Source organism: Spodoptera frugiperda, chromosome 12, assembly GCF_023101765.2.
Source record: "Spodoptera frugiperda isolate SF20-4 chromosome 12, AGI-APGP_CSIRO_Sfru_2.0, whole genome shotgun sequence".
In the NCBI taxonomy this organism is placed as follows: Eukaryota; Metazoa; Arthropoda; class Insecta; order Lepidoptera; family Noctuidae; genus Spodoptera; species Spodoptera frugiperda.
Genome location: NC_064223.1, coordinates 1,576,157 through 1,599,392, shown reverse-complemented (window position 1 = coordinate 1,599,392; position 23,236 = coordinate 1,576,157). Strand labels below are relative to the sequence as shown.

General features: G+C 37.3%; 2 protein-coding genes across 2 annotated transcripts; both read left to right on the top strand.

Moving 5' to 3' along the window:
* The first annotated feature begins 1,597 nt into the window (after window positions 1–1,597).
* Window positions 1,598–14,640, top strand: LOC118262840 (homeobox protein MSH-C). Its single transcript, XM_035574462.2, has 4 exons — window positions 1,598–2,101; window positions 12,868–13,380; window positions 13,622–13,829; window positions 14,353–14,640. Exons 1-4 carry the CDS (start codon window positions 1,969–1,971, stop codon window positions 14,498–14,500), a joined length of 1,002 nt encoding a protein of 333 aa, XP_035430355.1. The 5' UTR covers window positions 1,598–1,968; the 3' UTR covers window positions 14,501–14,640.
* A 3,023-nt stretch (window positions 14,641–17,663) lies between these two features.
* Window positions 17,664–18,658, top strand: LOC126911255 (uncharacterized). The gene has a single exon (XM_050697193.1). It carries the CDS (start codon window positions 17,719–17,721, stop codon window positions 18,496–18,498), a length of 780 nt encoding a protein of 259 aa, XP_050553150.1. The 5' UTR covers window positions 17,664–17,718; the 3' UTR covers window positions 18,499–18,658.
* The last annotated feature ends 4,578 nt before the right edge of the window (window positions 18,659–23,236 follow it).

Sequence of the window (23,236 nt, the reverse complement as noted above, 5' to 3'; positions counted from 1 at the left end):
TTGTTTGAACGCGCTAATCTCCGGAACTAACTGGTCCGATTTGAATAATTATTTTTGTGTTGAATAGTGCATTTATCGAGGAAGGCTATAGGCTATAAAACATCACGCTATGGCCAATAGCAGCCAAGCAGAGCGGGTGAAACCGCGCGGAAGTAGCTAGTAACCGATATAAGCGATGGACTCTAAAATAATACTTAAACTTACTAAACTAATAAATAGTTGCGGAAGCTATTGCCTCAATATACATTTTACGTGCATATGTCTGTCGAGAATCAACACACACTGATCTACCAGATTCAACATAGGTATTGGCGCGTGGACTGATAATCATTCTACTTTACACTTACTACAGCGAAAGCCGTAGCTCGTAGCTCGTAGCTCGTAGCGCGTAGCTCGAGCCGCGTAGTTCGTAGTGCGTATACTGCATTGTCTAGTTTGTCTAGCCTAGCCGCAAGACTCGACACTCAGGGGTTTTTAAGTCCATGTAATAAAAGTAACTTTAAACATTTCAATAAATGTGTATGTTGAGATTTTAAAATAGGTATAGATCCAAGCTATCACCTACCTCCACTTCTTATGTAATACTAGGTATTTCCTGAACACCGTGTATCAGCATACTAAACGGTATAATATTTGAAGTAAGAAAAAAAAACATTTATAAAGCTAAAGCAACCTACAGAACATAATTATTTTCGACATGATATAAGTAAGGTATTACAACTGCCACTAGAAGCATACCTTCAAGAGAAGAGCGTATTCGTATTCCTTTTTAAAAGGCCGGCAACACATCTGTGGCTTCTCTGGTGTGGCAGCCGTTCATGGGCAGCGTTGATCGCTTACCATCAGGTGACACGTCTGCTCGTCTGCCTCATATTCCACAAAAATACCTACAAATATTAAACTAAATTTATTTGCGACATTTATTTTAAAAAGCATGTAGACAACCTTTTACATGCATTTGTTTCGGATAATTTTCGAAAAACAGAAATTAAACAAAATAATCGCCGACCCGGGAATCGAATTTGAATCCATGCCAGGAGTGCAGCCGCTCAACCAACGAGGAGTCAGACGTACCGCAAAGTGAAAAAAAGACGAAAACAAACAAATAATATGAAATAGGTACGATCTATGATGTGTATTGGATTTAATATCTTACCTCGCCAGTCTAGCTTACACCTTCAGTACTAACTTGATGACATACGGTTCATACGACTCCATACTAACATACTTACTTTGAAACAGTACCAAATTATGTATTTTCAATCTACATATTGTAAGTCGCAAGCGTAACCGCACACTAACAATCTATACCGAAAGCAACCGCAGAATTACTTCGACTACTTAAATAAAATGATAAAACTGCGTCCCATTCCCACCGCGCCACCGAGCCGCCCGCGCCTTCCACTCGACAAACAACTATCAATTTAATTGGAGAACCGCGGGCAGCCTCTTTACCCCGCTTAACTTTTCGATTTACATTCAAAACGGTCTTTTAAAAAACCCAACTCAATAAGTACAAGTCTAAACCCTTGTTCGATGTGTACTTTAGAAATCATTCGGCTATAAAACTTTGTGGCAGCGCCGCCATTGGCGCCGCGCGGCGGGGAGGAGCGAGCAGGCCACGCCCGGCGCCCGCCGCGCATGCTAAACGCGCTTTAAACCCCGTTTAAGCGGTATTTTGGTCCAAAACCACAAGAAAATGTATGTAACATCGGTTAGGGGCAGGGCGTAGCTAAATGAAAAGATTTTCGCGATTCAACGACTGTTTTGCGAATATGGCGGACAGTTATCTCGAATGCGCGGGAAAGTGCACGCTGGTTACGCGGCCACTCTCGATAATTACTGCAATAACAATTTAAACAATTTTATTGTGTATTAGTTAAATAATTAAAATATAATATTCAATGGACAAGTACAAGTCAAGTCTTAAAAAGTTTTGAAATTGATTCGTAAAGTGCTGTGATGTGAATGTATTGCGGGAACATATTTTTAAACTTAGTAAGCGGAGCAATGGATTCCAGGATGCAGGACAGTCACAAGTCGTTCCTCATCAAAGACCTGCTCGGCGACGTGCTGCGGCCGGGAGCGGCCGGTGCAGTCGGTATGTATCTCCTTATACATAATATGCGGTAAATAAAATATTTTTTCTAGGTTTTGGAAATAAAATCTATGTTATTTCCAATTATTTTTCTTATTTATTCATTTAGAAGGTGTAAAAACATGAGAAACTTGAGAGAAAATGAGTCGTAATTGTTTTATATTATACCTAGTTAGATAAAGTAAATTGTGTTACATACATTTTTTATGATTACGAAAAATGTCTATTATAAAGAATTTATTATAAAACCAGTTCTTATTGCGTCACTAAAAGTATATAAAGAATATCTATATTATAATGTCAAGAAGTAAGCATAACACTATTTAATGTAATATTCATATTTACGATGTAGGTAATTCTATATATGATTCACAAACCGATGTTTTGGTTTTGGGACGACGGGTATATATAGACACGTTTGTGTTTAGATTTTAGATAGTGTTTATATATGTAAATCTTGTGTAAAGATAAGTAATTAAAATACAGAAATGTAACTAGACAACCAATATTTTGTAAAATTTGTTCTGCGTAGCAGTTTCGTAGCACGCGCGTAGCACGTAGCGGCGGCGGTTACGAGCCGCGTAGCGTAAATTGTATTGTGTCCATTCTTCGGTAATTGAATTAATTTATGTTGAACGTTTTTAACAAAGTAGGTATATTTATTTTATACGTACACAGCATCAGCAGAGTGCATCAGACAACTTTAATGTAAAATATTTATTGCATTCCACATACTAGTAACCTTTATTTATTGGAAACTGTAAATACATAGTGAAAAGTTTCATAAATATAGTACTACGGATAAGTTTGCTTCTAGAATTTAGTAAACACAAGTAAACAAGTACCTAATATATAAGTTTCCTTATATGTATAAATTGGTTTGTGTTTCTGTTTGGTCTTCCAACTAAAAACACGTAAACATTAAAAGAAACATTACCAAAGATGGTAAATACAATAATAAAAGTTCAGTAAACTTGCAATTAAGTGACAGGTGAATTTATTTGCTTGTATTTTTTCACCGTGTTTTAGAAACCTAATAGTTAACAATTTTCTCTAAGAATCCTGAACCTTTTAAACTGCGATTTCCAATATATCTGTGAATTTGGTCGACCGAGTGCTGTCGTTGCCAATAGTCCGGGATTAACTTTCATACAATTTCAAACATAGATTTCCACGTCTGGTTCATTCAGGATCCGAAGCTTACAATTAATAAGAAGATAAGTTTAAAACAAAAATCTTGAATTATTTAGGTGTAAGCGATCTTCACCAATTAGGTGAAATATCAGGCGTCGTCGATTAGTTACGTAATAAAGTAGTTATTTAGTTACTGTTCCGAAAATTATCTATAATATATAATCAACTAGCAAACCCCGGCGAACTCCGTTTCGCAACCAGATGGGCTTTTCCCTTGATTTTTTTCTGTTTTTTTTTGCTATAAACCTCACGGAGCCCTCGACCTTTCCAACGAATGCAAAACCGTGGAAATCAGTTCATGCGTTTTAAAGTTATAGCGTCAGGAAGGAAAACCCGACTTATTTTTATATAATAGATATAGAAACTAAGACCGATAGATAACTGTACATATAAGATGTACTGTATGCAAATTATATTTTCAATATAATAAAAATAGGCATTATATGCCTACCGTAGTGGCTTAAGAACTTAAAATGTTGTGCATTTAATTTAATTATAACATAAGTGTTCGAATTTAAGTCCTAATGTAACAACTACTGGTTGTCCAAATAAATAAATAAAATTATGAAGATCCCCTCGTCTTTAGGAAATGACAATTTTCTAAGTTACAAGACACCATCAAAACCTCGAAATCTTTTATAAAACGAAATAAAAACCTGAGGTGAATCACCTGGAGTTGGCGGCCACAACACATGAATATGCAGTCACTAGTGTGTACTTGTGTAGTCTTAAATAATAGCATTATTAGCAGGGTACGTGTCTAAGTGTGCGCGGCGCGGGTCTAATAAGCCGGCAATTTGCAAGTGTGCGCCCGCCCTGCACTTGCATACATTACCCACGAGTTAGCAAACGTGGTGCATGCATTACCGACTAATTTCTGCATAATTAGCTATCTTAATGAATTTTTCATACAAGTCCTGGCATTTTCACGGTACATACTCGTCAGGAGAGGGGCAATCATGCAGGAGTAACAACGTACTACACATCTTTGAATTTATTTACATTTTTATTGCATCGGTTTGTTTTGTTTGTTTGTTTGTGGGTTTTTTCAATACTTGTGCCATTTTGATTCCGTAGCTTTTTGTGTGGGTAATGGTGATTAGATTTTTAACGTTTCAGACAAATTAGGACTACCTAAAAATATCAGTGACATCATTTGGTATGAGAAATAAGATCGATGATGTATTCATCGATCTTATTTCGATTCATTCGAATATGAAAAACATATCTTTCAAACCATAAGCATTGTAAGAGAGGTAACGATTTCCTCAAGTTAATCATCTCTAGGTATCACCTATAATTGACTAGTTCGTTGATTGTTGTTTGTGGAAGGCACTACCGTTTGTTGCCCGTGACTGACATCTATTTTGTGGTAAACTTTTAATTTGATCTATCAAATTACAATTACTAACAAATAAAAAGAATTGTATTATCTGTGAACCTGTTTGAAATGAGTAACCTATGGAGTTTCTTGCTCGTTCTTCTCTATAAGAATCTACACTTTGGAACGAGCAAATAACTTCATTAGACGACTGACCGACAGACGATAGATCGTTTTAATATTTGCTTTGATATTCAAAAGTGCCTTCCTAGTCTAATTGAATTAAATTATTTTGGCTTTTGATCAGAATGCCAATATTTGAATATCAGTAGAGTTCGTTAATTTTTTTTTTAACTACGTATTTATTATTTATCCCAGTAACTTTTCTCACACATCTAGTTGTAGTAAAGTGTGTGAGACGTGATGTTTCCCGGTGTCGTGTGTCGTGCGGCCACGCGCTGCGCCGCGGGTGCCGGCTCTCCTGTTATCCAACTATCGACAAGTCGACAACTGGCAAACTTTGCCGACTTCTAACGACCACTTCATGTGTTGTCCACCTTACTTCCTTATTTGTTATGTTTCTTTCGTTTCTAAGAGTATTCAATGGTTTTTGATGTGAGTAAGTACGTATAATCTTATCTAGATTAAATTTTAGAGATAGGACGATTTATTTTTATAAATATACTTGTAAAAGGAGAATGCACAAACATTTATCGGATCAAAAACCTAGAATCGAATAATATAATTTATATATATGGCAAGGAAAAGTATACATAATATATCCCAAATTTAAAATTTTTTTTTCGATAAAACCATCGCCAAGTAATACAAAAATATCCAGTTTATCATGGTCTTGCTTTGAACGATTTCCTCAGACTTAACAGTTGGTTTATACAAGTTTATTTGAACAAAATCACATCGCGTTATGATAATCTTGGAAAATCTTATAGGTTTTGATTGTAATACCCGTAGGAATTACATTTTCTTACCTAAATTTTGAACAAACCTGTGTTACTGAGTTGTCTCTCATTTCCTTAATGAGAAACAGCCATGTCAGGATTGAAGACAACTCAGTAACACAGATTTTTTTTGAGACTGGTCAAGTGCCGGTTGCTTGGAAGCTGGTCAACGTGCAGTCTGCGCCCAAAAAAGATAGTCGTGCCGACTGTTGCAATTACCGACCTATCTCAGTCAGAACGTATACTTAACAATAGACTCCTGATATACCTTGACGGTAATGATCTCCTCAGCGATCAGCAATACGGGATTGAACGCAACCGATCTACTGGGGACCTTCTCGCGTATGCCACTCACATTTGGAGCGACATCTTCGAGGAGCATGCTCCCCGTGCTTCTGCATTAGCGGTCTCGCTCGACATATCGAAGGCCTTTGACAGGGTATGGCACGACAGTTTTATCGGCAAACTTCCTGCATATGGACTTCCCGCTGATCTATACAAATAGATAGCAGACTTCGTGAAGAATCAGCCAAATCGCGTAGACATCGATGGCTGCTCGTCTGACCAATTTGGCATCAACCCAGGTGTCCCTTAGGGGTCAGTGCTTTCAGCAACGCTCTTTGTGCTGCACATCAACGACCTGTTTAAGCCCGGTATCTTTGGGTATGCAGATGACAGCACAGTTGTTGAAATGTATATGTCCGATGCGCTGACTTGCGAAATACAGATCCGGTCTTTAAGAGAATCCATGGACAAACGGTTGAACTCGACCTTGAAGGCGTTCTCTGACTGGGGTGACACCGATTTGGTCAAGTTCAACGCTACCAAAACCCAGGCAACTACTCTCCGTCAAACGGAGTCAATTTCTGCTGCCTTCTACTTACCGAAATTAATTCGTTCAGATATGTAACTGATCATCTTGGCTTCTAGGCGTAACAAAGACGGCTACACTCAACTTTGGCTCTTTTATAGAGTCGAAGGCGCATCTGGGTGGTAGGAAGTTGGGTATGCTCTGGAGGGTGAGACGGGACTTGACGCCGAAATAATTGCTGAACCTGTACTAAGCCAAGGTTTAGTCCTGTAGGGTACTATTGTCACTTTTGGGTCGGTTCTGCTAAATACCAGCTAGATGTACTAGCAGCGTACCAAGAAGCTCATCAACGATGATGGTTGTTGCTTGAAGTTAGACACATCCATTAACATTTTTTACCTAAGGCAAGATCGAATTCGTGACATTCAGTTGCTGGACTGAACAACCTCTGCGTTTATTTATTTTTTTAAATGCTTACGTCTTAACTCTTTCTTCAAATCATATAAAAATAAACACTTAATAATAGAAAATGATTGCAATCAACGATGAGATAATGACGGTACAATGCCGCTGCATATGCTCTTCAGCGCAGCACGCCGCCACTCGTGTGCGCACGCGACCGCCACGCGCCGCGGTCGAGCACCGATTGACTCCGCGCCTTCTCTTTTCAAATTAACGATTTCTAATTTGTTTTGTCTATTACTTTTTAAATCACATTCAGGCTTTCTTCGTTTTGTTTATGAAGTGCTTACAAAGTATTTAAAAGTTTTATTGGGTTTTAGACAATAAAATAATTTGTTATTGCATTATTTCTTGGTTATCTCTTATCAACGTTTGTTTTGTATATTTCGTGGCTAATACAATATTATGCTTGTATTTATATGCTTCAACAAACACCGTAGAATACCTACAGTCAGCCGGAAATAAAGAGAATATACATATAATTGTAGCGATAACTGAAAAACTAGTAGAAAAAATGAATTACTTTCCTTCAGGAAGTAGTTAAACATACAAAAGGATATATTTCCTTGATATATTACGTAATATGTGTATGAAGTATGATCCTTGGCAATCAGGAGCTATTGATAGTAAATTGGTCTCTCATTGATCTCCGACTTGTTATTTATACTAATGACTTTACTTATATTTGCCTTGGTACTCGTATTATGGCAGAACGTTAGCGTTTTAACATAAATGATTTGTCGCAACCGCAAAACATTTCTTGGAATTTGTTTGGGATATAATTATGTATTTTGGCCTATCTGGAAGTAATTGGGGACGCCTAGGTTTAGACGTTTTGTGGCTAATATAATGATGTTGTTTACCTATGACATGACATTTGATTTTTTTTTTGTAAAACGTTGCCCCACTTTAGGATTTTCTCCTGCGTCGTGGGTGCGTTTACAAACATACAAGTTCACATACACTTCACACTCAGACCCGGAACAACAATTTGTGGATCACACAAAGAGTTGCTCCGTGCGGGAATCGAACCCGTGACACGTTGCGCGGCAGTCAGTTGCCCAGCCACCGCACCAACCGTGCAGTAAAATTTTTAATCAAAGACATTTTCAAACATCTTTTATTATAAAAAGTTCAAGGCTGGCAACGCACCTCTGACTTCGTTGGTGTCACACGCGGTCAGGTGAACCGTCTGCTCATTTGCCCCCATATTCAATAGAAAAAAAAAATATTGTTGAAACAATAAAGTCAAAAATAGCAATAAAAGTAAGTTACTGTCTATGATTAGGATGTGATTATCATCCGTGGACTATGAGCAGTAATTGTCATGATTACAAAAGCAGACAAGTGATTGGCCAACCCTTACAATAACATTATGATTGCACTACGATCGTATACACTTGATAGTTTAGTATTAAGCATGACGAATTTGTGAGTATTAAGAATGATACCTGACAAGGTAATGAACATATTAAAAAAAAATTGATGCATGAATGGGTTGGCTCGACCCGAGTGATACCACGGCCTCACAGATAACCGACGTGAAACGCTTGCGTTGTAATTTGTTGTGTGAGTAAGTCCGTGGGCGGCCAGGACATTTGTTGACGTGTACACAATTTTGCGAAATTGTCTACAAGAGCCGTCGGTTTATAGTTCATCTTTTCACAACGAAAAAAAAGTTTTTTTTTTTTTTACAAACTAACCACATTAATGCTATCTGCGTGGTGTAGCCGTATCGAACTACACTCGCGAGCAACCAAATCGACTCAACCTACATGTGCGCATTCGTAGTTGTTTTCTTAAAAAAATACTGAATTGTTTTTAAATACCAATATACCATTAGAAAGCTTACAACTTCAGCTTTAAATTGGTACCATTATTATAAAAATTGTATCAGCACTTTTTAAAATATTTAACTTAATTCAGCGGACAAGAGTATTTGCTCACTACGACACCAACAAGTTATAACACAAACTACCCCTATAAAAGCTCCACATTAAGGTTAACTTTATCTGTGGCTTATCGAAAGTTGATCATACACATCTCCGTAAAAACGCCTCATTTTATTTCCAAAAATTATGGATAGGACACCAGAAAAAGCCGCTCAACTCGTTGCTCTACTGGAACAAAGACTTAGTCAGCGAAGAGTTGCTGCTCCGCTGAGTTTGAGCCAATCTGCAGTGTCAATAGTGTACAGAAGGTATCAAGATACTGGTGCCTTCAATCGAAGACCAAGAATAAGCCGCCACCAGTCCACCTCGGAGAGAGTCGACCGTTTTATTATTTCAACTTCACTACGAAATCGTCACTTGACCGGTGTCGATGTTCAACAGGAACTCAGAAGAGTTCGAGGAGTGGCTGTCAGCGAGTGGACAGTACGGAGACGGTTGAAGGAAGCCAACCTCACCCCTAAACGGCCTGCCACAGGCCCGAAATTGACGACACACCACCGGCAAGCGCGCCTTCAATTTGCCCGAGAACAGTAGAGAGTAGTATATTGGAACAATTTCTTTGAATTTCTTAATATACCATGCATTTGAATTGTAGAATTATAAAACGAATGAATTCTATTCATCGATAGAAGATATCGTCATTCATTGCCTGTTTCTGTGAACATTGTTAACATCACATCAATATAGTGTCCTATTTTTTTCAAATAAGGAACTGCCTTCAATTTTCTTCACCGCCCGTTTTTTTAAGCCAGATAATAAAGCCCTAAAACCTTCTCTTAAGTCTGTAAAATACTATACTGAAATCCGAATAAAAATCGGTTTAGCTAAACACAAGATCAAAAAAGGTCAAATTGAGAAACTACTTTTTTTAAGTCTGTCAAAGACTAAATTCAGTCTAGAAACTGAGAAGACTACAAAGACTTCAAGTATCAAGATTGATATGGCTTAGATCGCAAGGTAGCGGGGGTGTCGATGTTAAAGAGCGCAGCGGGACATCGCTAATTTGTCACGCGTGTTATTTACATTGTCGTGTGCGGTCTTAGGGGCCCGGAGGCCTGGGGCCTGGGGCCTGAGGCCTTACAAAATGGGTGGCAGACTTAAAATAACGCTGTCAGTCACTTGTTCTATAAAGTTTTCAATTGTTTCTGTTTAATTGTCAATAAAGAAATAAAATTCAACGGTGCGGCGGTGGCGCGTCATAATTTAACTATGTATATACTAGCTTCTGCCGACGGCTTCACCCACGTTCCAGTTGGATAAAACGTAGTCTATGTGTTATTCTAGACCATAATTTATCCCTGTTTTTGGGTAAAGGACAATAAACATACACATAAACTTTCACATATTTATAATATGAGTAGGATTCTGACATTCTTGAATCGTAAGGTCTATAATATAAGGTTGACTGAAATTTTGACAATTTGGAAAAACAACAAGGATACATTTATGTATTTTTTTTTCTTATGGTCATCTCTTCGTATGTGTGGTAGCTCTCCTATATGTTTCTTACTCGTAGGATCTGTCTGTATTTTTATTAAACGAAACAATTTAATTTGCTGTAACTTAAAGTTATCTACTTTTAACTTTCTTTGTGCAATTACCTATTTTACTAATTAACGTTTCACACCTATTCTGTGATGTGACATAGACAGTGTGAAATGAAAAATAGGTTATTTTTTATCAGGACGGTTTAAATCTGAAGATCTGCATCATGGGCGTGGTGGAAGTTACTTCAGCATAAGATTTAGGATGAGTTCCGAATGCCGTCGGCCGTCGTGATGGTTGGCCTGACTGTTATAATTTGCATGCAATTCAATTCGCTATAAAATCAATGATTAAATATTTATCTATCCTAATCAACGTTATAGGGCTTTTATACGGATTCTTGGAAATGTTGTTGTAATGGTAAATAACACGAAGTTTGACATTGGGAAGTCTTCTCAGTTAAAAATAAATTGTTTTAACTTTTCATTCAATTCAATTCAAGTCAAGTGGCCAAGTCAATCATAAAATATAAAAAAAATCATACGTTAATTTGAAGATGTACTTCATATTCGATTTTTTCTAGAATTAAGTCTGCTATTTGACGTAAAAATATGAAGTCATAAGGTGTCTCACACAAAATTCATAGAAAAGATAGTTTTTGACCTTTCGATGAAAGTATTGAATTTGATTGGTAGAAAACTATAGCCTATTGCCGAGTGTATGGAAATAGGCTTGCTCCATGTCGTCGTGATACGGAGGTTAAGGCTATCGCTTCTCAAGCATCAGGGTCCGGCATTATTTGGATACCGCTGTCAGACGATGAGGGTAATCATAGTCAGAAAACCTGGATGTCTGTTTCAAATTATATTTGAAACCGCCAATCAATCCACCTAGAGCAAGCATGGTGAATGTTGTGGTATAATGTTCATTCCTACTTCGTACAAGGAGAGGCCTTATCTTAGCTCCTTGCCCTAATTAATTACATAACTAGGCTCATGATACAGATAGTTGGAGGATGTCATATGAAACTCAAGATAATTGACGAAAATTTGGTTTTACATTGTTCATATTATGCACTTTTGTTTGGAATATGTTAAAAAGGTGTTCACTTTACCAAGAAACCGTTTGTCCATGAGATATAAATTATTCTGCGAGTTCATTTAAAATTATAATGTCGGCGCCGGTTCGCCCGCCGGCCGCTCAGCCTTGTGTAAAATCATTTTAAATTACTTTATATTGGTTCACCCGCCGGCCGCTCATTTTGGGGCCGACTTGATTTAAAGATGAACTGTAATAAGAAGGAATTTATACTTGTGTAGTTAAGATACCGTTACGTAAAGAAAGTCTGGACAATAGTTATCTAACACATACATACCATTTTTTTGTGCGTTCTCCAATTTTTCAGATAAAGTATTCCATTTGTTAGTTTCATTGATTATAAACGATTTCGAGTTTTATTTTACATTGTTATCTAATAAGTCCGTTTCATGAGATATAACAATATTAGGTTAGTATACTGACTTTAAGCATGATCATAGGGACAGCTACACAGAAGGCAGTAGATGGGAAAATGAGACGTAACACCAGAAAACATACAAAATTAACAAAATCGTTTTGAATGACTTTGTATTGTATGGTGCCTATTTATTTTGAACCTTGGACGTTTAAGGTAAAAGAAGACGACGGCTTTAAGCCAGAGAGGGAAACCGGTTTCCCGGAAAATGAAAAACGTATTATGGCCCTTGTGAATTTGTAGACCTGCACTAAGTTCAAGTGACGTACATTAGAAACTATTTATATGGTGCACAAGAAGGACTGCACCTACATTTATATCTATATCTACTACATCACTTGCGCTGTTGAATGGGAAGGCGTGATGATACTGCGGTAGTATCTTTAAAAGGTATATCTAAAATACATAGGTAGAAAGTTAGAATATATTTTAACGATGTTTTCGTAGAAGATACTCATGCGGAAACATTAAGATCTCTCGACATCGCGAGGAGTGCACGCTAAAACATATTTATGCGATATTATAACGAGAGAAACACTCGAGGGCCGCACTCCACCCGCCCGCCACATAACAAGTAATCGTGCCACGGCCACGCCATTAACAACGGGCCATACAAAAGTTTAGCGAAAGGAAAACATATGAAAAGCGACCGGCCTGAATGCCCCACGCCCACTCCTCACCATTTTCACGCAAATTAAAAGACACAAACGTAACCATAGACAAGAATTCCCCGCGCGCGCTAAAACACACCATTCACAGACGTCGTATTCAATTGCTCGAGAGCGAAACGGAACGCCCCGAGGCATTAATTAGAGCAGAAAACTCGCGTCTATGGCCGTTCCTTTTTTAAAACTGAGGTCTTGTGCGCGTTCCGTTTGTGCTCACGGTTAAGTGTCAAGTCTTAGTGTCAAGCGATGCTTATAACCTCTTTGTTGACTATAATTTACGGGAAATCCGCATCTCACCATCAACCGCAGGACCTTTGAATTCTTTCGTTTACCTCATTATCACCATTATCACTTGATACATTAATTTGACATAAATAATTTAACACAACAATTTTTGTTAGCAGGTCAAACAAGTATAGAAGAAGACCAAGAAACGTTACGGTGTAATTCAGCAGCCAGTCCGAACGTGGAAACGTCAGATGCTGAAGACGATATCTCTGTGGGTGACAACAGAAGCGAGACATCCACACCTAAGAAGTCATTTACTTTCCCAGACGAGTACAACAAGAAGATAGACGGAGAAGATGGAGAAAGATCATCGCCCTTAGAATATAATTTGAACAACCAAGCTAATTACAGTTCTCCGTTCAAAGAAGATGAGAATGAATATGACAATAGGGCAGAAGAACGAATGAAATTGTACGATACTAGTTTATTTCACTTGTATCGACCGGAGCGGGATGGGAAGAAAGATGAAGGAACTGAAGGGCCTAGCTATGAGCACATGACCGGTTTGTCTGACTCTATCTATGGGAGGTCGATGGATCTGTCGAAGAATTCCTTCCAATCGCAACTACTGGCTGGGTTCGCGTCAGTTATAGCTGGGAGTACGCAGCGTGAGTCACAGGAGTCAAATGGTAATAACTTATTGTGCCCCCACCTATTAATATTTAGAAACATGAACTGTTAGATTAGAAAAAAAAAAAACTAAAACAGTATTAAAAAACTGTTTTATTTTGGGAATAGATTCAATTCACTAATATAATATTTATCAAACTATTACTGCGCTGTGCCGTTAGCATCTGCTTTCACAAATAATACTATTTCTGATTAATTATTATAATATTCTAAATGCTTGGTTTTTATATTTTTTCTTAGAGCGTCAGCCGGGCAGTCGGCCGACAGTATCCTCGAATTCGAGCCGCAAGCCGCGCCGGCGCCGCACTGCATTCACACACGCTCAGCTGGCGTACTTAGAGCGAAAGTTCCGCTGCCAGAAGTACCTCAGTGTTGCTGATCGCGGGGACGTGGCTGAGGCGCTCAGTCTCAGCGAGACACAAGTCAAGACTTGGTATCAGAATCGAAGGTAAGTGCATTGTGACAATTAATTAATAGGTTAACGTTTGGCCACTAACTTACCTGGTCAAGAAATGGTGTGATCAATAATGGGACTTAAAAACATTCGCAACAATTTCTAGTTATGCTAAAAAGTCTTAATTACAAATAAATATCAATCCACAGACGTTTATCTAACTACCTGGTTGTACGGTTACAAGCTTCTTTTGATATTCAATCAGGCATAACAGAAAGTCCCATGCTGGGCGCCAAGTACATTCATTTTACAAAACTTCAAGTAGACAATATTAAGCATAATATAATAAGCAGCATATTTGGATGATTGGTATTGGTCATGATAGTCTTGACCAGTTTAACCAGATTAGCTTACAGACACAACACAGAAAGTAATTAGTTATATTAACGTTATGGCGCCCAAATGGGATTTATCTGAGAAATTGCCAAATATGAGCAAAAATTTTTTTTGGTTGATTATGACCGAGACAGTAGTTCCTAGTGTTTTAAATTGATTTTTTTGTGTTTTTTTTCCGTAGAACTAAATGGAAGCGACAGAATCAGCTGCGCTTAGAGCAGTTGCGTGCGCAGGCGGCGAGTGGAGAGCGTGAACTGTCGGCGCACGCGCTGCCCCTAGCTTGCGCCTTACTACCGCCCTACCCTGCTTACATGCACTGTCATCTGTGAATGTGTAACATAAGTAAATTAATATAATATACAACTTAAATATGGAAGAAAACTATGATTAAAAATGTAATTTTCTCGGGAAACAAAATCATTTATATTGTTTCGATTATTAGAAAATAACTTTAAAATCGTTTACTTTGTTGGGGGAAGTATCTAAAGTAAAATTATAAAATATCGTGTCCATAATTTAATTTCAATTTAGACTATTTACTGAACACTATTTCTAACTGCAATATACTTAAGATATATTAATATAATTGTAATGTAATTAGATAAATAAATAATTATGCAACTAGAGAAAATTATTAATAGTAAATCGATTATTATTATTAAAACTAGAATTCGTATAAGTTGTAAATTGTAGATTACGTAAGTTATAAATTGTGCAATAATATGAAATTTGGTTAAGAAGTTATATTACTTGTCTGTAAGTAGATATTTCTCGTCTAGTCATAACTTAATTATTAAATATATAGTATTTTTATGTAAATACGAATAGAAAATTGTATTACATATTTCACGTAGAAGCAGAAGTTGCCATTTTTATTGAAGAGCATTTTGTTTTTTTTTTGAGCAGATCTTGTTCATGACTACTGACTTTTTTGTACCTTGTTTCATACCGACGTAAAGTCAACAATTCTGTATTATTCGTAAATATACTGTTGTACGTAAAAATGAAAATAATAATATTGTACAGTTAGCTATAGTACTGATACTATGTTAAGTAGTCATTCCAACTCATGTCTATGTAGTATCCGCAACCGTAGCTTTAATGTTGACAACACAAATCCAATGGTAATAGCAAGTAAAATGATCTTAAATCACCCACAGCTTTTCAATCAAGCTCCATTTCTGAACCCGCCATTCAATTCTGTGCGAATTATGCAAATGTTTTGGCGCCATTCCGAATCATGGCTGCCAACCGCTCGCAATTTGCATCTCTTAGCGAGTTGTTAACATTTGAAACGAGAACAAAGCCGCTACAGCGCTCGGGATTTTAAGTGCAGTAAGTATATGCGCTCAACTTTACCCCGCTTTAAAGCGAAGCAACGCTTTAAGAGCAGCAAGTTTGTGAAGCCGGCAACTTTGACCGGGTCTCAGAGTCACATTTACTGTTCAATTTATTCAAACAAATGCTAATTTGTAGCTTTTCGTTTCAAAATTGTTGATTATTTATCCGTCTTTATTTCAGATTTGAGCAAACGAGGGTTTATTAAAGGGTGGGTTCGTGTAATTGGACTGTTTTGATGTGGCGGGGTGTGGCGGGCGGCGCGGGGGAGGGCTGAGGGTAATTGAAGTATTTTCCCGACGTTTGGAGGGTAGTTACGTTACCCGAGGCTGAATGGATTAGTTAGCGCGCCCGAGATAACGATCTGTCAATGATGCCTGTATAATGGGCGGTGTCACGGTGTCGCTTGTATTCTTCTATTAGCCGTTATTTGCTGGAGATTACGTTCGTTTAGTTTGTTTTGATTTAACCACAGTTTGTGCGTGCTCACTGGCTTGTAGCAGTGAATTATATTGTAGCGACTTTAATGATATGATTACTGTGGCTGCTTTCATCTTTAATCTATTATATCTTTTTCTCTTCATGTCATGGGAATGAACCGTTACCGACATCTTAACATTAATTAATTAAATTAAATGTATAATATAATTAATTTATATAATTCATCATATAATCAATTATCACAGAGGGTATTAAACAAAATGAGGTAGCACTTTCGTCAGTGTAGTAATTGCAGTAACAAAAAAAGATGATGAAGTTTAAAACCTTAAACAGTGGAAGAAACTGTTTGATGGACATTAAAACATACCAATATTAATATATTGGTATGTTTTAATGATTTCTAAAGAGTGTTGGGTCAATGAGTATTGTTATAGTGCTGTGCTACGAAGTGCAGGGATTGTACACTACATACTTGCAGCCGACGGATCAGAAAACGAGGGTCAAAGCTAATTAGTTTAAAATGTTTACTTCACAGAACTTATCGATGAGATTTTGTTTTTGTTTGTTTAGCTTCAGCAGGCATTCGGGTGCATATGTTTTAAAGCATCCTAAATTAGACATCGCAAACACACTTATCGTGCTACAGTAATATATTTAAATTCAATAGTTAACGCAAACGAGCAGTCGCCTTAGTATGAGTTTTCTTTACGTTTAACGATATCGAAACGAGACCGCGTTCGACGCTGTTATTGGCCAGCTCCAATGAACCTACCAATCGCAGTGCCGAAGTTTTGTTCGTTGACCTCACAATGTGCAGTCGAATTATAAGTGTTTCATGAATTATGGTGGAGACGCCAACTTCATCATCATACATATCAGCCATAAGAGGTTCACTGCTAAACATAGGCCTATCCCAATGATTTCCAGATAGGCCGGTTGGAAGCAACCTGCATCCAGCGGCTCCCTGCGACCTACAATTTACCAACTTCATATTGCATGGAAATGATGAGGCGTATAGTACAGTCGTCAAAATTAACTAGAGCGCTATACAATCTAGTAGTTTAAAGATGGAATGAAAAAAATGCAGAATGTAATCTGTCGCTGTTTTCTGAAAAATCGGCGTGATTAGATCGTCCGGATATAATTGCCGGCTTAATACATTAAAGATATTAAGGTTCACTTTACACTGTACAGGTTTGTTTACTATTGTAATACGTGGTAATACTAGTAGATACCTACCTATTTGTGTATAGTAACAGATACGTGAGTGCAGTTACGATGCTATGTCATCAAAGTCTTGGTTTCTAGTGCAACATAATATAAACAAAGATGTATTGTTTGTTGTAATCTTCTTATATATAGTGTCTATTCGTTAGTCTCGCTAAAACTCGAAATCTGCTGGACTGATTTGGCTAATTTGTGGAAAATCAGGGAAAGTATTAAAGGTGAGAAAAAAATTATGGGGGCGGTTCGAAGTGGACCGCCGGGTCCGCTAGTAATACTTATATTCTATGAGGTCTATTCCAAGTACCTAATAATATCTAAACTTGAAAATTTATAAATTGTCTGGGAGCGAAGATGTTTTCAAAGAATGCATACTACATGGTTGCATACTACGTGGTTACATACTACATAGACATCACATGTTAGGTACCTACTTGCACATAACATATAAACAAAGTTACGCATCGTCGACCAAATCATAAACAGGCTTTAATTAAACCTGGTGCTGATTGTGGCACTTGCAGATGTTGTCGTTCTCACAGACATGCATTTCTTTTACCACATCACTTTATTAAAATGTGTACTATCAATCACTTACGTTAACAGCCAGCAAGTGTTAAATGAAAGACTGCTTATTTCCGAACTAAAGGCTGGAGAAAAAGTAAACATACGTAGGGCGAACGTGGACAGAAGATTTCTAGAGGATTTAGATGACTACGAGTGGCACATCGCTCACCTCCGGGGAGCGATCCTCGATGGCAGGAGGGACTGTAGGGAGGATACATTTGAAGACAAGGTCAGGAGATACAGGAGGATGTTGAAAAATGATGGGGCCAGGGTCGACTTCGTGTCCAGTGATCCTATTCCCCTAAACATTGCTGACATCGGTGAAAACTCTTGTAAAGTAAATGATGATATTCTAAATGATACGGAATCACCAAGTTATCCTAACGTCACTAGTAAAATTAATGTCCTGCCCACAGTTTCTGTTCCAAATGTTACTTCGGTTGAAAATGTAACGACGGCCATGAAATTGGAGACTACCACTGAGAAACTGGATTACCAGGCGACCACGCAGAAGTCAAAAGCTAAAGTTTTGAAGAAGAAAAAGAAGGTGGAAGAAGATCAGAAGGCAGAGAATGATACAGTGGTGAGGCGAGCCAGCGAGTACATGTTCAGCTCGATAGAGTACTACGACGAGTCGGTGGAGTTCAACACGGACATGTGTCCGGACGCTGTGGAGGTGATCGAGCTGGAGATAGACCAGCTCCGGAGCTACGACCTCGAGTGTGAGATGACCCTGGAGTGGAGGAGTTTAGAATAATCGTATTTTCGTTTTTGTTTCAAAGTTAAATGAATGAACTGTAAAATTAAAAGTTTGTTTTTTAATTTTTTGGATTGGTTTCGCTGAACGCTTGAAGATACTTGTTCAATATTAATTTATTTCCATTTAGTGTAATATAATAAATAAAAGTTTCCCTTTATGTCTGACTAATATATTAAACTACATGAAGTCGATTGATTGCTATGCACTAAGTAAGCAGAAATTCAGACTTCGTAATCCTTCAAACTATTTTCAACTACGAAACTATGAACTACAACAACGCAATGCGCCTATGAAATTGCTGCGGAAGATTAAAAAAGAACTAGAACAAGAGTATACCGGTTTGTCTGTTCATAAACATCCAACGCATATAATCCAGTTCATCCGTGATCATGGCACTTGCAACAGTGCCGAAATATCGGAATCTCATAAAAACTAATAAACATGGTAAATATCCCGATTTAAGTTCTAATGATACCTAAATCTTTTTTTTAAGAAAATATATTTGTAAATGTAATATAACATGAAATAGATGAAAAAATTTTTAAAATTGCTTCACTAATGCCACCTGTCGATCGAAAGTATCTCGTGTTTGCTGAAGTGAACAAAATATGCTTGAAACCCTCAAGCAAGTGAACTCTTTAGTAGCAACTTGTACAGGCAAATAGTGCGAGTATTCGCCGGTAGATGGCATTAATAATCCTTACTCAAGTCTATAGCGTAGCGCCATACGTGATGCAGTTAGTTCGGGAGAGAATTTATAGATGGCGTTAGGTATAATTTTGATAGACGAATAATGAAGGTGGTTTATAAGTACCTATATCAAACCTTAAAGCTGCATCTATGTGCTGTACCTATTACGTATTATTATGTTATAGTACTTAAAGTTAAGATATTATCATAAAAAAATCGTATCTGGACTTGGTGGGAGCTGCATATTAATTAAGGTGGCTCCAAGGAGCACTAATTACTATTACTGGTGAAAAATTGAGCTTAATAAACTGTACATTTCTAAACAATGTTTTTGGAAGTACATAGTTGATTACTTTATTGTGGCTACTTTACCGTCGTTAGCTGTGGGCTTCAGTTATTTGCTGAGTTAATTAGTTCCACGTTGCTAATGCATGCAGTTACAGTACAAATGCTCCAATAAGCATTTCTCTGAATATTATAATTGCACTCATGTCTTTGATGTAAACTAATGACAATTTATTACGTAATGATTTAAATATAATATGTTTAAAAACACGACTTTTGCCTGTCTGTATGAAACTTTAACATTTAACTTTTCACTAGTTGTTTCTGAATCTGAGCAGTAGAGGGCGCCTCTGTCAGTATTGTTAGGGCAAACATTTTGACCCCTGGGACTTAGAATAAATAACCAAATTTAAAAATGTCCATTGTCCGACTCACGAATCGAAGGACCACGTAAGTAAGTATTCTTTGCAAAAGGACCACATTTTAAACTCATTATTTGCATTCCAGTTTAAGTTGGCATTTGTAAAATACTTACGTAAGGAAAGTAAAGGGTATTGATATAAGTCGTACTGACGTCTGCAAGTAAATCTCGTAAGCTGGCCACTAGCGCCACTAGTAATGCCTCCTTGGATTGTAAGGAAGGCATTAAGAAGCCCCTCGCGGCGGGCTTTTGTAAATATCAGGGTTTGTGGGCCGACACACGATTTCATATGTTCCCTTACTTCCGACACCAAGTTTACCGCAACTGTGTGTGTCTTTGTGGTTACGGCTTTGCTTTGCTCTGTGATTTGTAAAGGTAATAGTTTACAAAACACGGCTTTGTGGTAGCTATTTTTTCAATAAAAAAATGAAATCTCAATTTTTCGAAATTAAAAAACATACGTTTTATGACATGTCATCAAATACATTAAAACAAAAATTAAATATTATCGGAAAAAATTGTAAAAAATAACATTGACAAAAAAATTTAACTACCTTCTCAAGTTAAAATAAATTTACGAAAATCCCGGTACCAACATCCCTGTTGCACCGGGAACCGACGAGATACTCGCTCCACCTATTCTGTGTCCACGGTACAAATCTACCTCTTCCCTATTGTGGGCGCCTGGTAGGTCGGGTGCGCGCAACACGTGAGGTGACGTGTTCCGACATGTATCTCACACACGGAGGGGACCCCTCCTTGTCTGTATGGAGCACACGCGCGGATTGCTTGCATGTGGTCGACATGTGTCGCCATGTTGGCTGGGACTCTGAGGGTGCTTTTGTGGCGAGATACATGTATAGAGAGATGTTCATGTAGGGGTCCTGAAGGTCAAACGTTGAATGGAGATATAGGTCAATGAATTGTTTACTCCTGATTTTTTTAATACATAGATAGACATAAATAAACATTTGGAATACAGATAGTATTCCTGTATAGAATACTATCTGTATTCCCACTGAATATAGCAGTGTTAAGCATAAAATGACCATAGAACGTATTCCTATTCTAATTCAGCGCTCACTACAATGTACAACACATTTGGAGTTTAGAAGGATGTCAGAAAAAAAAACATAGATCTCTTTTTAATACACTAAACTTTCCGACTTGCATCCCTTTCCCACGAAAATATCCTGGGGTGTATGCAATTACTCAATTTGTTTGACGGTTGGTCCTAAACATTTTTTGAAAATTAACTCTGATTCCAATAGAATAAGGTTGATTTTTGAGAACTTAATGCACTAGAAGTGAAAAGGGGATGAAAAGAAAAGATGTTCTAGTGCTAGTCTGCAAGCAAAAATGCATTATAAGTTGTATGCATTTTGATAGTAATTGCTCTGACGACATTCACGACTGCGGTAAGGGTGACTATGATCTATGATTTGAAGCTTTATTGCATGGTGTTAAGGGGTACATGTAGCTTATAGCTGAGAGTTCTAGTAACTCCTGGTGGTTTCTGCTATCCTAGTAACGAATGCCCTTTAAAACGTGACGTCAGGGTAACTTTCACACGGTTCGCTCAGCTGTTTTTGTCCCAAACAGAGATTTCCGTTTTTTTAACGGTCATAAAATAACGGACCGACGTGGAAGAATAGGCAGGCAACAGCTTTGGAATGTGTTTTTTGTATATGGCGTGTATTTTTTGTATGCACAAAGTGCTTGTGCACTTTGTAGATAATAATTTTAAGGTAGATTTTTTTATTCTATTCAAAATCGAGGATCCTTTCTTATCCTTGAGTTATTCAAAAGCAAAAAAAAATGTTTAATTTCAACTGTATTGTAGCTATTTAGGATTTTTGTATAAATAATTATGAGGAAATATTAATAGGAAATTTTAAAATATCCTGTATTCTTAAAAATATTTAAACAATAAAAATAGTTTAAAGTTATCTCATGTCGTGTACTGCAACAAAATATGCATTTTTATGCTGAGAAGAACACTATTCGTACCATTGCACACAAACACGTTGAACCCTTACTGGTTCCTGGTATCCTGGTGCACTATGTCCTTCGTGATGACGTCATGGGTTTCTATGCCATGGTCGTCCTGGCTGTTTGCGAAGTGTTGCTCTAAACTAATAAATTAGATGGTTTTACCTTAGTAATTATTATAATGACAAAATATAAAAAATAATGTACTATTGTAAAGTATTCATGCTTTCGTTTTGTATTTCTATTCTAGAGACCTTCGGGTTCTGAATAGGAAAAGATAGTCGGTAAGTACTGCAGAATTATATCTACGTACTTCTTAATTTTTAAAACCCCTGCTTCGTACATATCTATTTAACAACTTCTAAGTCGGGCGAAATATTATGGGATTTTCTACTGAAACTGTTTCCAAGATCGGATAAAACAGACGAGAAATGACAGAACTCAACATCTAGTGTTCACTTGATTGAGAGAAAGAGAAGTGCATATTTAGATCATCCTAAAATTATGAAATAACGGAACATAGGTGCACCCATGTCAACACATCAAAAGAGCTGATGGATTTTCGACTTTATTTCAAATACAGGAAGATTGAAAATCGAATGACATATGACAGTTTGGGGGTAACTTGCGGTGCTTGTGTTTGTGAATAAGAGGGTTGTATGAAAGCTAGTGCAGCTTGTACTAGTTAACTCCTCGTGATTCCTGATTGCCTGGTAACTCGACCCGCGGTGAAACGTGACATGTTTGCGCCGTTTTTTACAACCCCACAAATGGCGTGGCATTGCATCTATCTGTGAGGTGTTTAATAAAGTGGGAACTAGATGGCGCTGTTAATTTCTTTTTGATAAAAAGCTGTGCTAAGTACCATTATTTTTCTAAGTACTACCTCTAGTTCGTTGATAGATGGATACATAGATGGTTTTGGAAAAAAAACAGGTTTTGCTGTCTATATACTTGTGTATATTTAGTTTAGTTTAGTTTCTTACTAATTTGAAATCAAATAATTAAACTATCTTAAAGCTATGAAAATATAAAAATGCGAACACAAAAACGGCGAGATATTTCATTACATTACGCTGAAATATTAAAATTTTTATCAAAATTCTTAGCCATCATCTGTATTTACATTATGCAACTAAAGAAACCGTTAAAAATAGAAACACCATAATGATGCATGATGGACTTTCTTAAGGAGTATACAGCGTGTGAACTATAAAGCTCCTTGTAGCGTCTGATCTCCTGGTACCCACAGTCTCCCTGAAACGTGACACGACGTGTTGGTTCCCACGGTTACCACATTGGTTGGCGGGCCATGTATGTTGCGTCTGCATTTTTTGTTACATTTTT

Coding starts and splice junctions, on each gene's coding strand:
- LOC118262840 (XM_035574462.2), top strand. CDS start 1,969: ATGTATTGCGGGAACATATTTTTAAACTTAGTAAGCGGAGCAATGGAT. Junction 2,102..12,867: donor GGGAGCGGCCGGTGCAGTCG/GTATGTATCTCC, acceptor TTTTGTTAGCAG/GTCAAACAAGTATAGAAGAA. Junction 13,830..14,352: donor ACTTGGTATCAGAATCGAAG/GTAAGTGCATTG, acceptor TTTTTTCCGTAG/AACTAAATGGAAGCGACAGA.
- LOC126911255 (XM_050697193.1), top strand. CDS start 17,719: ATGCATTTCTTTTACCACATCACTTTATTAAAATGTGTACTATCAATC.